At 45.1% G+C, this 15,859-nt stretch overlaps 2 protein-coding genes across 3 annotated transcripts in view; one reads left to right on the forward strand and one right to left on the reverse strand.

Annotated features, from left to right (window-relative positions):
* The window catches only part of NCAPD3 (non-SMC condensin II complex subunit D3), a 29,051-nt gene extending 27,660 nt beyond the window's left edge, over positions 1-1,391 (forward strand). For both annotated transcript variants that reach the window (XM_037409716.1, XM_037409717.1), the window contains exons 33-35: positions 322-396; positions 511-571; positions 664-1,391. In XM_037409716.1, the coding sequence (XP_037265613.1) occupies positions 322-396; positions 511-571; positions 664-787 (260 nt within the window). In that variant the 3' untranslated portion in view covers positions 788-1,391. The remainder of the gene's footprint in view (positions 1-321; positions 397-510; positions 572-663) is intronic.
* Positions 1,392-2,413: 1,022 nt separating this feature from the next.
* Positions 2,414-15,859, reverse strand: part of JAM3 (junctional adhesion molecule 3) — a 32,529-nt gene continuing 19,083 nt past the window's right edge. The window contains exons 2-9 of the mRNA XM_037409718.1: positions 10,243-10,308; positions 9,247-9,360; positions 8,245-8,397; positions 7,818-8,020; positions 7,371-7,470; positions 6,894-7,023; positions 5,610-5,664; positions 2,414-4,995 (exon numbers count right to left, since the gene is read on the reverse strand). Of these exons, the coding sequence (XP_037265615.1) occupies positions 4,960-4,995; positions 5,610-5,664; positions 6,894-7,023; positions 7,371-7,470; positions 7,818-8,020; positions 8,245-8,397; positions 9,247-9,360; positions 10,243-10,308 (857 nt within the window). The 3' untranslated portion in view covers positions 2,414-4,959. The remainder of the gene's footprint in view (positions 4,996-5,609; positions 5,665-6,893; positions 7,024-7,370; positions 7,471-7,817; positions 8,021-8,244; positions 8,398-9,246; positions 9,361-10,242; positions 10,309-15,859) is intronic.

Below are 15,859 nucleotides of genomic sequence, written 5' to 3' on the forward strand. Positions count from 1 at the left end.
GAGGTGGGGCTCTCCCACCTAGGCAGGACAGCCAGGCGCGTGGCTGAGCTCCCGTATTTACATGAATTTCCGCCTCGTACAAGGAAGGCTGTAAGCGTGGAGTGTGAAGGTGATGTGCACCACTGACCCATCGCACTCAGCGCATCGTTTTGAGGCTGGATGGGAAATACTGAGAGCTGCCAGGCTGGTGAAGCGAGATGTGTATGTGCTTGCAATTAGCTGGGTATACTTGCTCTGTGACACTTAAGTGTTCTTTTACAGCATGTCTTGCCCCTCTGGCTGTGTCACAAGCAGACTGCTAATACGTGCTTTTTCTTTCAGAGAACATTAATGACTTCACTTTTAGTGCGGGGCTCAGTAACATCAGATTGATGGAGACACCTGGTTCAGCTCTAGGCAAGTTATCTCTGTGATTTAAACTTGAGGGGTTGGGGGTGGGGTTGGTGAGTGATTCAAATGATCGAATTGGTGGCATTTTTTGACATATAAAAATATATGCATTATTTGCAGAGAATAAAGAGGCTGACTGTGAGTCAAGAGGTATCATCTGTTTGCTAGCACCAGAGAAACCGTAAGTTCAATGTAGTTCTGAAACAGCAATCGCAGTGAGAAAGACTGGTAAAGTGTTTTACAATAAATGGTGACTCTGCTTCCTCCTTCTAGCCCGTCCCTGCCACGGGAGTGGAAAGTAGAATCCCCAGCAAGGAAAAAAAGCAGCCAGCAAGTCCCTCTAAGACTGTCCCGGCGGCGAACTCCACTGAAACCAGACAACTGTTGCTTTCCTTGAACATTTTTTGTACAGAATCACCATGTTGCCTAGAATCTGTCCTTTTCCTCTGCAATTATAAATCATTGTGGGCACATCATTCCTTCTTTATCTATTCTTATTTGGTTTTTCCGTGAAACTGTCTAGAATACGGCCCTATACAAAGCCTGCATTAACAGATGTATTTATAAGCTGCCGCTGTTGACAAAGCTTACTGGAGTGCTAGAACACTGCGGTATAAAGGGAGGCTTGCTCTTCACTCGCAGGATGTATAATTTGTCCATCTGGAAAAGTAAGAGCATAATGCTGCCACAAGCTTAGCATTAAATTCATTTATCACAGCTTGCAGGGAAGTGAGTGGCTCAGCTTTGTTCCCTCGATCCCTCATTGTCCCTCTTGGTTATATACTAGAGTTGCTTTAATTTGAACAAAGGTGAAACAGCTTGTCACTGCCACACCCCTAAATCTAGTAATTGCACGCTACATCACCTCTTATTTGTTGTGCAAATTCCTGTGTGTATGAACAGCGTTAATGTTCTTTTATATGGAATATTTCCATTCTTGAACTATGTTATTTTCAACTATTAACATTTTATGAAAATAAATGGTTACAGAATTAATTCCACCCACAGCTTCTCCCCTCTTCTTGATCTGAGAGAGAAATTTTTTTCTATAGATTTCTACAGCCTCTAAGTCTCTTCTACTACGTCGCTGGTATCTTAAGCGCTCAGTTCAATTAATGTTGGGCTTTTAAATATAGACTTACTTGACTGCAAGCAGGATATGAGTAACTCACTAAAATTGAGGTTGGTAAGTCATATGCATAGCTTTGTTCTCTGTGCAGATAACTTGTTCATCATAAATGCACTGTGTAACTGCTGGAATCTGACCATTCCTGAGTATCTCTGATGCCATGTGAAACTAACTGAAGTTTTTCCATTGTTGACCTCTATTACAGAGCTCTTGCCCTAGATTTCATTGAAACTTGAAAATGGAATCTTTTATTCATGCTGCTTTGTCTTAATCAGGCATGAATAACAGAAACAGAGTAGGCTTTTCTGCACAAGTGGAAACAAAGAAGCTGAGGGAGCTTTTGCCACAGCCCTTGCAGAGGCACTTACCTCTTATGCTGGAATCCCATAATTTGGCCTCACTTTCCCTACGCTGTTTTGAAGATCAGAAAAACGAAGCTTCAAGTGCGGTTAAGCTTCGTTCTCAAAATCGAAGTCTAAACCTGGGAACAGGGGACATAGGGAATGCCTTCAGCTTAAACGATGGTCAGTTATGGCCATGTCCATTCATTTCCTACCTTCTCTCCTGCCTTAAAATACTATTTAACCACTTCAGATGGTAAACTGGAAGGGTTTATTTCCTGACTTGTGCTTTTCTAGTTTTTGTTCTGTCCTCCGGCAGTATTTGAGACGAGCCCTGCGAGCATTAATCTGACCTCTCTAGGGAAGAACCAGGGATACACAAATGCCCAGGAATAAACTGAGAGCAACCTACCACAGACTTGCTGTAATTTTCAGCCCGATACAAGTAAGTGAGTGCTCTGACAGAAAAGACTTTTCCTTATTTCATTGAACTGAAAACAGAAGCCTCCAGTACTATGGCTGTTGAAAAAACAAAACCAAACCCAAACAAAAACCCCTACAAGAATGCTTTATAGCTTGGTATTTATGTAAAACATTCTTGGCAAAGTTAAACGTAATACATTAGTACAAACCTGAATATTATTCACAACGATACAAGGAATTCCATCAATCGGATCTCATGAGCTGTATCAGGGGGATCATCGCCCCTTCTCTCGTTAGAGATGCCACTGTCACATTTTAGAACTGAAAAATAAGTCTCGATTCTTAGCTTGCTGGCTTTTCACGTGAAGGCCGCCTTTGGCTCATGGTGAGACTGTAGATTGTGCTCCCATAGTGCCCAGAGCTACCCTGATTCAACCCTTTTCTTTCTCTCCCTTATTGTAGGTATCCTACAAGCAGCACAGAAAAGGAGTAGTGGATGTACGGAAGGTGCAAAGGAATGTTACGCTCACTACTGTCGTAACAATTAGAGGCAGCATGCAGCCAGTGAGCAGTACTGCCCGGCTTGGCCGAAGAGCACATCTTAAAAGGTAACCATAATGTAGTTGCAAGATAGCAGTGGTAACGTCCGAGTTACACTCGGGTTATTGCTGCCCCATCCTTCTTTTTACTGTCATTAGCAAAAGGAGAAGTGGTAATGCTTTGTTTAGGCAAAACAAATGCAGCAATGGCATGTCCAGCGAGGCCCCTAGGAAACAAAGCAGATTAATGCAGAACACTAAAAAATAACACCGACAGTCCAAATCGTCAAGTATCCAAAATACTGTATACAGGAAAAGTTAAGACAACTCAATTCATATTGGAAATACAAGAACACTAAATTATGCTACATTTAAAAAAAAAAAAATTCATAAACCACAGCACAGTTCTAGTGTTGCATCCACATCTTGCAGTCTTATATTACCCAATGCTTTTCAACACGATCAACATGTATGTTTCTGGGAAACACGTGTTTCCAATTATTCCCTCTAAAGCAGAGAGAACTGGATATTTATTTTTTTTCTTTTTTCTTTTACCATCTAGAGAAAAGTTGCAACTGACACTACAGAAGTGCTTTTGTATCGAGCTTTTTGCTTTCCCAACTCCAGAAACAGTTGCCTTGGCTATGTAGTTTAAGCCTGTAAAGTTGCCGTAGCTGTCACGCTGTGTTAGTGCTTTAGGGAACTTGCAGAGGGGTAGCAAACGTTGAAGTCACTCTGTCACCTTGTTGGAACTGAATCCAAAAGCCATCCCTGGATATTTCTTGCAACAACAAAAACAAAGTGTTGGTCACTGGCAAGAAAAGTAAGTTTTCTATATAAAAAAGTTGATAGCTCCTGCCATAAATTTAAAAAACTATCCCTGAGTGACTCTGTTCTGTGTCTGGTAAGACCTCTTGTGACAAGGAAATTGCTGAAGCTAGCTTAAGAGGAAAGAGATGCTGTTCCACCTGCAGTTTATCACGCTTTGCAATAATACTGATATGCTCTGACAGTGCCATACTCTAGCAACGTTTGAGCTCCTCTCAGTAGCTTAAAAAGTAAAAAAATAGCTACGTTACTTAAACACTGCTGGCATCACGTATTTACACTTTAAATAGAAACGTTACCTTTTCTGAAGTAATCAAAATATATCTTTGCAAAAAATTTAGAATGTGGGATTTTACAAAATAAATGGAGAAGGTAAAAAAGCTTGAAGATATCTCAGTACCTTTTACGGCAGTCTTAGCCCATGAAAGTATTTGGCTTTAATTTTCCTGAAAGGGATGTCTTAGCACTAGGTTCTCTGCCTCCACTCTAAGCCTCTTTAAAACACCAAAAGACGCAAGAGGCGAGCCTGCTTTGTGCAGATTAGAACGAGGGGTTACCTGCGTGCAGTGAGTTTTCTACAAAGCAGTGAACAGAAGCAGTCCTTCTGGCCTGATGCTGCCCGTTGTTTCATGTTAAATGGAGTTAACGAGAATTCAGTAAGTTTACAAAAGGGCTGAGAACATTAGTAGCGTTTACCGTATCGGTATCTGGCACTGTAGGCTATTCAGATACCCCGTTCTGCACCTGAGCAGTCAGAGTCAAAAGCGCAAGACAATCACAAACGTGTAAAAGTCACCAGCCAGGCCTGGGCAACAAGCTGCTGAGAGGAAAAGACTCCCCCTTGCATGGATAAATCTTACTCTTTGAAGTCCGTCTATTGCTGTACCAGCACCTTTTTTTCCTCTACTAGTAGTACGTACTAGTAATGTCTACTACACGTTTCCCTAATGCTGTTCCCCTGGTTGGTTTGCGCATTGTGGCTGTGTCCCTGCAGCACAAATAGAAGGCAATTCCACAAACTTCCACAGCCCAGCCTCTTGGAAAGTATTAAAACGCTTCCTTAGTCCAAGGAAAGGTTTAGGCGATCCTGTTGGTATCTCCGGAGGCAGGGGAGACGCAAGTTGGGCAGTGAGGAGTTACTTTAAACTTTGGCAAAGAAAAAAGAGATATACAGATAGCTAGCTATCAAGTTCTTGTGTGTTCCAAACTCTTCCAAGCGCACTTAATTAATCTTTTGCTCTTGCTTTGAGTTCCTGGAGGAGGTATTTTCACACTTGCTTTTGCTGGTTTGCAGTATTCTTTTGGCGTCTTATATGACAAATGAAGACTTGTGTCTGAAGTCACCCTGCAATGAAACAGTTCTGGATGTAGGGAGGATCTAGCGGCTTTCCGGGCAGCTCTGCTGCTGTCCCCAGCTGCGATCTGCCCGTGAAAAGGCAGATCCAATCTGTAGAACTACTGGCATTCTGTGTAGGTAGCATCCCCCCTCCAGCTGGTCAGGAGAAGGAGGCACCGGCCGCACTGGCCAGGTGCTCCTGCTCCTCCTGTCCTCCGCACGTACCAAGGCACGGCAGGGGACTTTCTCATTCCCTCTTCCATGTCTCTGCTAACAGGGAGAGGCTTTTTTTCTGATCTTAAGCCTAGTGATCTATTCAAATCCCAAAACGCAAATTCTCTTATAAAAGCATCATGGCCTGCCCACTTAATCCAATGAAACTCATCCTAAGGGGGTCAAGCCAGAAGATAACTGAGACAGAGCTGCGTTTGATAGCTCTTGGCATCGGTCGCTTAAGGCAACTTAAACTGTTCATCATTTCTAGGGAAATGACTCAGCCTTCACCCTTCTGTTTTATCTCTGTTCTGTCTCCTTGGTTCTGAACGGTGCCCTAAAAAAGCCAGCAGTCCTCTGCCCACCCTCTTCCTCTCCTCGGCAGAGAGATGTTACATGCAAATCATTACCTCGTCATCTGTCCGGATATAGTTAACGCCATCAGGTTTTGCCGGAGTCTTGTAGCTGAAATAAAGGAAAAGATCTCATTTCTGGGATGAGAAGATTGCAGGATTTTGGAGGGGAGGTGCTGAGAAAGATGAAAATGAGGAGGAGGAACAGCTGAATGAAAAGACAGCACAGAGAAACCCAGCTCGTTGCTGAAATGATCAATCTGTGCTTATTCCATCATCCGTCATGACCAGGATTTTTTCTAAATTCCCCTTCAGCACAGGGTAAAAAGATTGCTGTACGCTTCCACGAGGCCAGCTCTGCAAAGAGATTAACTGATTCTTTTCTGGGCTCTCCTGCTCTGCTCCCTGTGCGCTACCTCTCCAGGTGCCTCCTGCATTGTTTTCTGTGGCAATTACAAAGTTCATTTTAAACCTGCACTGCCAGATGCCTTCAGCGTTTTCCTTAGTTATAAGGAAGCACCACTTGTTTGCAATCTCATAGGAATTCAGAATTTATATACGACTGTCAAGTTCAGTGTATGCCAACCCTCAGCTGCATTTAAATAGGATATTTGGAGCTTTTTCTGAAAAGCAAACCAAAAAAGACAGGACTTCTGCTGAAAATCAACATTTAACATGGAACACATCCATCTGATGAGAATCTTGGTTTTACATATATTACCTCCTCTATGGATTCTGTAAGGACATCAAGGCTTGTTCCTGATGCTAATGCTGTTTTTCTTAACATTTTAATGTGCATTCTAAAATGGTTGGATTTATTCCCAAATTTAGGTTCTCACAACTAGTGAGATTTCCTGTAGAGAGCCTACTTTTCTGCATATATTTTCTGTGCATAATCTGCTGCTTTGAACTACTTCTGCAGTGAGCTCTGTTCATTACGCTGTAGACCTCGTTATGCCAACAGCACATAACCTATTGGACAAACACTGCCTATATATGCCTATAGGCATTTAATTGTGCTCGTGCTGCCTTCTGGTGCAAAGTATGAGGGTGTTAGAGCACAGCTTTCACTCCTCTTGCCTGGTCTTGGCAGCAAACACAAGAGGAACCATACCAAAATTCTCCCTTATGCAAATAAACTTTGGGCATGGTGCAGGGTTTACGGTGGGGAACCAGATACTTCAAGAACTGGGTTGGCCTGTCGTCCTTAGTAGGGAACTAGGAAGAAATATGCCAGTCAGGCACTGAAATGCATTTTAGCCGCCAATTTCTGCCATTCTTCAGGCTACTTCATGCTGGCGGTGGGCGTGGGGTGTCAGACCACTCTGAAGCCCAGCTTACCTTTCCGCGCTCTCTTTGCTGTTGGCAAAGTAACCCCGTCGGTAGGCGCAGCAGATACCGAGAGTGATGAGCACCAAAACTGCTACAACCACCAGGACTCCACCAATTATCCCACCGATATTCAGGTCATCTGGCAAAGAGAGAAGCCATCATCCAGTATTTCTTTAAGACAGTAGCGATATTCTAGCTTTACACACACTAAAATGACATCTCTCAAATATTTTAAACAAACCTCAGTAATTCTTAGGGAATAAGTGAGTCCCTGATTCCCAGACTAAAACTGTTCATGAATCTGACAGTGTTTTAATGTTTCCCTGAAATTTTAATTTTGGTTTTTTTCTTCCTGTGTCTGGGGCCATGAGAAAGCAGTAAAGATTTAATGCTCTAGGATGTCCCCCTTCTTTCCCTATGGTGACAACAATTTATTTATGGTGAACTGTTAATCGGCATGGATGAAAAACAGGTGCAGCCACTCACAGACTTCCATCTCCTGCTCCTCACACTTGGCAAAGCCAGCATCGTTTGTGGCTATGCAGGAATAACGGCCTGTGTCGCCTTTGTGCACAGCATGGAAAACCTGGTGAGGAGAAAAGGGAGGGAGCAGGACATGAGAAACAGAGGGCACTGTATAAGCACATGTAAACAACTCTTCCAGGCTTCACAGTGTCTGGCTGTGAGACATCTTCCCTCCCTCTTTCTAAAAAGGCAAGTGGTGTCGGCAGTGACCAAGTCCAAACAGCTAGAATCTTCTCCCATCATTGATCTTCCCCTTCCCAACTCGCCCAGCTCCTAGAACACCTAACCTTCTTCAAATTATTCCTTCCTTGAAAGCCATGCAATGGCTATTTTCTTTTACAAGCAACCTTAAAAATAACCCGTCCAGCAAAACAAAACAAGTCTTGAACACGTCTGTATGGGCATTACCAGAGTGCCTGTGGTGGGATTCAAGGTGTAGGAGGAGTTCTGGAATTTGGCATTCGATTTTGTGTCTGGTGATAAAGGTTCACTGTTGCGGTACCAGCTGTAAGTGGACTTTGGGTAACCTTCGTTCTCGTGGCAGTGGAGAGAGGCTGTCTTCCCAACAGGGACAGCTTTAGGCACGGTGCATCTGGGAGTCATAGGTTTCACTGCGGGAAAAACGTAAACTACGTGAAAGGCCCTGCTGAGTAGAAGTAAATCATTTCTGACATACTTTCTACGATGACTGTGCTACAACAGTATCAAAACTTTCCGCTGTTTCCAACTGGTTTTAAACAGGTTCTAGAGTGCCACTATTTCAACGCTGGAGAGAGACACAGCCTCTCCTGTTAGTTAGCAGTGCTTGTGGAGTATCTGGGTTTTAAAGTAATACCTTGGACTGTGAGCTGGATATTTATCTCATCTATGGTTTTAGTATCAGAAGGCGCTGCCACTTCGCAGCGGTATGTGGCAGTGTCCATCCGGGTGGTGTTTTTTATCACCAGCGATGTCCGGCTCAGAATTTCTGCACGAGTTGCGAAGTCTCCTGATACAGAGGAAAGAAAGAGGAAAAAAAATCAGGGTAGTCACAGAGTAATTTTAGGCACCTGAATTAAGTGGTTGATCTTGGACTCTTTCTGGAGTCCAGAGAACCACCTAAAAGGAACTTGATGCTTGAAAGCCAAGAGCCTTCCTCTCACCAGTGACCACGAAGGAAACAAATACTGCTAACCATGTAAGAGGATGAACCGCTCCAAATCTCAAAAACGGTGGCAAAATCAAACTTCCAAGACAGCCTCAGGTCTTGTCTCCTTTGGAAGATTCCTTTGGATGTGGCTGTTGGTCCCATCTAAAGTGCTGCAGTAATCCCAGATGGAGTCAAGCCCTACTGGCAGTCCGAGTTTCACCATCAAGCCCAAGGGTCTGCTCTAATCACACGCTCCCAGGATGCTGCAAAGCACCGCTCTGCCTCAGCAGCACGCACCGACAGCTCAAGCCAGAGATCCCTTCTGCTCAGGTGGAGCCCTCAGGTGTCATATGGAAAGACGGGAGGGGGGAGTGTCTGGTCCTGAGAGCTCAGACACCCAGCGACTGTGTGGGACCAACAGGTGCTGGAGGAGGGAAGCTGCGGCATTCGCTTTCTTACACAAGCAGTATCTCCTACCTAGGATCTTACTCCAGCTTTTTGTGGCTCACTACTGTGAGCTGTCAATAACGAGGGCAGAGAGCAAAGAACATGCTGCTCCCTCTCCATCCTACATTTCGACTGACGAACTCTAGTTCCAGAAGAAAGCAGCAAGACAGCCACAGGTCCTGCCTTTTTACAGACCTGTTTGTTCTCAGTTGTATTTTTTCTGAGGCTGTTTTGGAAGTCTTAAGAACAATGAGTTCATACCCTGCATTTTGTTGTCAAAAAATACATAAGAGGTTTCGCCATCTCGGATTTTCTTCCACTCGATTCTGGGATCTGGTGTTACGGTGGATTTAATAATGCAGGACAGCTCAACACCTAGTAGGAGAAATAAAGGAAATACAGATTAATAGGAAGCAGCTGTATTTTTGCTCTGCTTTAAGCAGCCTTGTGCAGTGTTTTAGTAGGAGATGCTGCCCACAAAGCAAAGCCCTTCTCTTTCATCTGCCTCACAAACAGAAACACCGCTGGGTTCCAGGAGCTATTGGGGAAGGTGGATTTTGGCCAGCAAAAATAATAGTCGAACAGATATCAACTATGGAGAGAAATGAACACGCTGTTCTCTACAGGCTCTAACTTAGGACAAACAAGACCTTATGACAGGGTGAGTCCACAGCAGTGTCTTGCTGCTAATCAGAGCCTACAATGTGAGTCAGGGATGCAGAATCTCCCTGGGTGGTGTCTGGTAATGTACCAAGGCCCATGATGCCTGGGGATAAATTCAGCAAAACCTCTCCCCTTTGAAGCAGGCACTGTCATGTCCACCTCCTCTGCAGAAGAGGGCATCGCAGCAGGGGGGAAGAGATGGCTTACCCAGTATCGCATTGCACGTCTGTCGGACGGCCAAGATAAAATATAAATTTCCCGACCCCCTTTTCAGCATATTAATTGCAAGGCAACTGCATTTCCTCCTTTTGGGATCCAGTTCAAAAAAGCACTTAAGACAGACACTACGATGCCAGTGGCTTGCAGGGGACTTCAATAAACCATTTCAATCAAGTGCTCTGCTAAACAGGGAGAGATACAGACATATTCTCAAGTGCTTTTCTGAATCTCGGGCTCTCAGTAGTCCTGCTTCCCCCAAGAAATGAGATACCATGAGCAAGAACTGAAATTTTTCTCAATTCTTTGAACAGATCCCCAGGCAGAGGGCATTGCAGCCCCCGTGTCGGGCAGCCAGCGCACCCCTGCAGCACTCACTCTGGAATTCCTGCACCACGGGCTTGGTGTTGCTGGATGTCAGTTCCACAGCCAAGAGTCTGCAGCCTGGAAAAACAAACAGAAGGTAATAAGAAATAGCACAGCTCATAAGCCACCCAGCTAGAAACACACTGCCTGCTGAGCAGTCTTCTCAGCCAGCTACCAGGACTAACTTCCCTAGATAAAACCGGGCTACTAATGCCAGTCCAGCAGGCCGAAGTTTATTTAGGAGATCTGGTGTAAACACAGGAAAATGTTAATTGTCAGAGGTAGCAATTTAAGAGAAGGATTAACATAGTGGCACAAAAGCAGTGCCAGCACAAGCCATTTCCTTGTGCCTTACGCTTATTTAGATGGTAAAGGAACTCTTACTTGGATAATGCAAGGCTGAAGGTATTATTTTGCAAATTAATTTGATGATCAGGAGAAGACAGGAAGCAGACCAACCTCAAGAGTTCCAGGCAGTTCCTGGAAGATGAAATGTGCCAGGCCTCTAACATCTGCTAATTAAATCTTATTTTAAGACTCAGTGTGGTAAAGTAAAATGTGAGGTAGTGAATCATGAAAGGACTGTGCTTCAGGAAAAATGAGGAGTTCAGGTCTTTGGGCAGAGTCCCAGCCAGACTGACACTGGGACAAAAGCTCAATCACGCAGTGCTGCAAGGCATCCTTACGCCACAAGTTATTTCTGTTTTCTGTCTTTGCTCTGAGCACCAAAATGTTTCCAATTAATACAGTCTTTTCCCTTTTCTGTGTCTTATTTTGAAAAATCTGCCCCTTCCATGTCTTTTCTGCTCTGCATTTCATCAGAGCAGGTACCAACGGCATTCAGGTACCACAGGCCAACAGCTCTCTGGAGGGAGAAGGAAACAAGCAGGCAGTTTCCAGCACGGCACAGTGGGAAGAAAGTGACCCGGAGAGGAGAGGCAAGCCATGCCTTCATCGCAGAGGGTATCTGGGAGCCGGGTGTTCTGGTTGTTGCAAAGCCTATCGCCTCTCAGTCAGACTATGGTATTCACAAAACACAGGCTGCTCCAAAGCCCTGTCTTACAGGAGGAGGATGCATACTCTAATTAGTGCCAAATAATCAGCTCCGGGGGTGTTTCATGGCCCCCTGTGCAGCTTCCCTGGTACAAATCCCATCAGAAGTTTGTGGACATCTAAAGGAGGATGCCTACTGACTTCCCCGGGCATTCAATGAGACAGCAAATTAAAGATGATGGAAACCGGTGCCTCAGTGACATGAAAAGAGATATATCTAAAGGTTAAGACTGTCTTACTTGGATTAAAAAGGTCCTATCAAACCTGAATAGAACAAAAAAAAGGCAGCTGAAGGGAGATGTGGAGAAAGAAAGGATCTCCAGCATCACAACACACAGTTGGAAATTCCTGTGTGCTGACCTTCAGGGTGGAAGCTTTTTGGACAGAGAGAATCTGACCATGAAGGGGCAAAATTCCTCTGGAGTGGATCAGATACGTGTAACAGAGCAAGGCAGCAGCCTGAGAAATACCCAAGAGCTGTGAAATCACTCCCACTGAAATCTCCAGGGCCTTGAACACCTAAAATCCTTTCAGCATTTTTCCAATGTTCCCTGCCGATTCTTATCCCTCATTGTTCAAGGCTGACACTTTCCACTGTGCCTCTGCTCTCAGCCCTTACAGCCCAAGGACCACTGGGGAGAGCTGAAGTTTGGCACGGTTTAGAAGCTGCCTTTGTGTACAAAATAATTGTTAGTCACATAAAAGCCACCAGCTGATGCAAACTAATAGCTGGCCCAGCCAAAACTGCTCTTAGCAAGACCTTTCCACCCTTCCCCCCTCCTGCACTTGAGACTTCCATGGAGCATTTGGGAGAAATCCAGTATCGAACTAAGATGACAGTGCTCTGGACTGTAGCTGTTTGGGTGAAGTCTTGGCTATCAGAGTTGAAATAAGTAACAGGGCAGTGCACTTTGCTTTCAGTCTGCTTATGCTTCGCTTCAGAGAGCCAGTGGGATGATGCCGTTTCCAGAGCTGGCTCTCGGCAGGTCGAAGCAGGTGCTCTGGACTTGGTTTCTTTCCATCAGGAGGTGGTCTGAGCGGCCACAAGTTATTTGTTCAAGTCTGCTGCGAAGCAGAGTCTGTTTTCATCAGACCTGGTGCTTCCAGACCTACCCCTTGAAAAAAGGTAATTATGCCACAAGATACCGACACATTCCTTTCCCTCTGCTCATCCTCTGATCCTCTCAGGTGCTCATCTGGGGTTGTGATCCTTGCTTTGCTCCCTCCTGAGCATAAACAGTTTTCACAGATCCCAGCAAAACCCGAGAGCATCAGAAGTAGCTAGTCACCAAAAGACAAGAAACAACCTTGGGGAAATCTTTTTGAAATCTTTGGACACGTTTTCAACAACAGCATAGGGCACTTGATCAAACAAGGCGTTTGATTGCTTCTGCTGCCAGATTCCTGCTTCTGGAACCAAAAAAGCTTTTCTTGTGGAGATCCTGGTTGGCTTCCTTGGGACAGGTGGCTCTGATAATACACTTGGCTCCATTTTCAAACAGGGGAAGAGTTGTAGGTTCTGCCTTTTTCAGGGACCAGCACCTTCCTTCATCAGAGAGCTGCGTTACCAAAGATGCTTCTACAAATGATCGCTTTCTTCCAGGACCTGCACTGCACCTGGAGAGCCGCAGAAAGCAGCTTGCCAGTGTCCACCCCCTCTGTACTATCCCATAAATCCTCCTTTTGGAAAAGCTAGAGAAAGATGGGGAGGAAAAAGGGCTCCTCATTCCTTAAAAGAAGCTTGATGTACTGGTTTGGTTTTTGTTACAGATCCTTGCTTACACATGATCTTTTTCCAGAAAAATTGTGTTACATCAAGAGTCCTACCAAAGTGCACCTACTGTAACTACAATGTAAGTTCCGTTGAAGGTGGAGATTGTAATACCACCGTGTTGTGTTTCTGTGAAGGAGTTATGATTCTAAAAGTATTTACTCCAAGACAGTGGGACTCCATCAAACTCCAGCCCCATCTCATTTCTCGGAAATTGTTCACAGCAGGCTTTTTCCCACTCGCTAAACACAAGAGATTTAGATCTCTCCCTCAGGCACAAAGCAGGATGGCAACAAATTTTAGACAGAAGCCGAGTCCTTGGAGACTGTGTGAGAGGTTCTGACATTATTACACCTATTGACTGTGGGCAGAGATCAATGTGGCTCCTTAAATCACTGCCAAGACAGATTTATTCTTCTGTGTGTGGCAGAAGAATACTGCAAGTAGCATGTTCTGAGTTACAAGAAGGCCACAGCCGTGCAGGAAGCAAAGCAAACCAAAAACCTCAAGTGACCACCAGATTGTGGAATGGGAGCAGAACGCCTTTCCAGCTCTTCTCAGCATTGCCTTGGGGTATTCCTTGCTCACCAGTCTCCCTGGGGCTGGAGGAATCTGCCCCAAGCCAGTGCTTCCCAGCTGTTGGCACTCTCCAGTTCAAGGAGCCGGGGCATCCATGCCTGTCCCATCTCCCTGCTGCTGGCAAGCCTTGGCTCTTGGGTGACCACACTCAAGGGTTGCTTTGTTTTGCCTGTTGAATCATTAATGGCCAACTGCCACCTTTTACAAAGAATATCCCAAAGATGTTCCTTCAGGCTTCTTTCAGCCCAGTGCAAATAAGCAGCAAAGGGTTTGTGTTATGTAAATCTCACTTCAAAGGCCTCAGCACCCAGGATCTGGAGAATAGCCGGGCACGGACACGCATTCCTCTGCAGAGCAGCACGCATGCCACAACAGAGGCACCTACCAGATCTGTATGTGCTACGTCCCTGAATACCTACCAGATCTGTATGTGCTACAGACTCAGCCAGACATACGGTTGAATCCCAAATGCCATCAGTTCTCCAAAATAGAATCCAGGACAAGGCAGTGAAGTCTATATCATATTCTTATGGCACTTCTTTCAGCTAAAGAGATCCAGTCCGTACTTGTTCTGTGACTCATGTTATCTGAATCATTTTAAAATGCTACAACTGAAACTGTATTTTCAAAAAAAACCCTAGCAGCTCTATAGACAATGATACTGCGTTAAATCTTCTCTCTGTACCGGGTTAAAGTCAAGTCTGACCTTCCATCTCCTTCCATTCCAATCTCTTCTCTCTTTAAAAAGTCTAGGCAGAAACAGAAGAAGAGGTGAAGTATCCCTAAAGTATTATAGGCAAGGTAAAAAAAGATGACCAGGAAACAGATCAGATAAGTTGGTGCCAACAGTCCATGCCGCAGTATCATTCAGTGCTTCTTTGCCGATATTGCAGTTATCTGATACGGTAATTTTAGTTAATGCACTGTCAGGCACAAGCAGTACAAAAACACGCAGCTGTATTTAAACACCTGCCCACTAAAGCAACAAAAATATGCCTCGCTTGAGGTGTCCATCATCACTAAGCCGTTGCTTGATTTGCAATTCCAAATGCATCTAAGCCACATGGGAATGCTGCTATAAACCACACGCCTTGTTAAGCATCTTTGCTTTCTGGATGGTTACTCTGTGTAGCACTGCTACTGAGTGAGCGACTGATATATTGTTAGGTGTTAGAAACATGTTAGATGAACCCTCTGCGTGTCAGCGTGTCGATGGCTGCCAGTCTGGAGATGCCCCCTAGAGCATCCACCCTCAGTGCTGTGAGCTGCAGTGAAGGAAACGGCGACAAGGACAGGAAAGCAGAGATGATCAGAGCAGCAGCAGGAGACGAGCATTGCTGTCAAGGGCAGCCCAGCTGACCCCAGGACTGTCCCTGCTTTAGAAGTGGTGTGTGTACGCGGTGTGGAGGAAGCTGTTACATGTGTGAGAAACCTCCAGGGAAAGAGCACAGTGCTGGACTGGGTAAGACAAGGGAGAGGGAGACCTGGTTTCTGCCCTCGGCATATTTTGAGGAAATCATCACAGACCCTTACTTCCAGGAACATCCAACCATCTGCACCTTGAAGTATCCATCCTGTCTCCTGGCGCTTCAGGCTCTTTATCCTTCCTCCTCTCTATCCCCAGTGCATCCCATTGTGATTCCAAAATGTAACTTAATGTCGGTGTAGACAAGGTGGTGTAGGATATGCAACACAGCATGGCACAGGAATGAGATACCAAAAAATGCCTAACCCGCCGTGGGAAGTTTTTTGGGGGGGTTGTCTAACTGTCCTTTGGCTGGGGTTTTGGGAATAGCTTAAGGGACTTAAATGCACTTGTGAGATATAAAGACTGGACTTGTAATGGGTGTGTAAATGTTTTGTAGTACTCAATCTTCTAACTTTCAGCCCCTGCCTCCAGCCCAAGGAGCTGGCTGTATGTTTGCTCTGGCATCCAAGCTGCAGGTTGAAAGCCCTTCAGGCTGATAGAAGGGAGAAGGCAGGTGGACCATGCTGGGCAAGTGACCAGAGCGAGCTGCGTGCTTTTCTTTTATTCCAGTTTTCCATGGCGCCTCCCCAGCCGAGGTCAGCAAGCCAAGCCTGACTCACGGGTGGGCTGCCCTGCTAGAGAACAATGTAGATGTGCAGCGAGAGATTAGTTAACAAAAGCTTAGGAGTGTCTCCGTTCAAATTAAGTAACAGATGGACCTGGTCTGTGTGGGAGCTGATAACGGTTATAAAAAGGCC

Source organism: Falco rusticolus, chromosome 16 (assembly GCF_015220075.1).
Source record: "Falco rusticolus isolate bFalRus1 chromosome 16, bFalRus1.pri, whole genome shotgun sequence".
Taxonomy (NCBI): domain Eukaryota; kingdom Metazoa; phylum Chordata; class Aves; order Falconiformes; family Falconidae; genus Falco; species Falco rusticolus.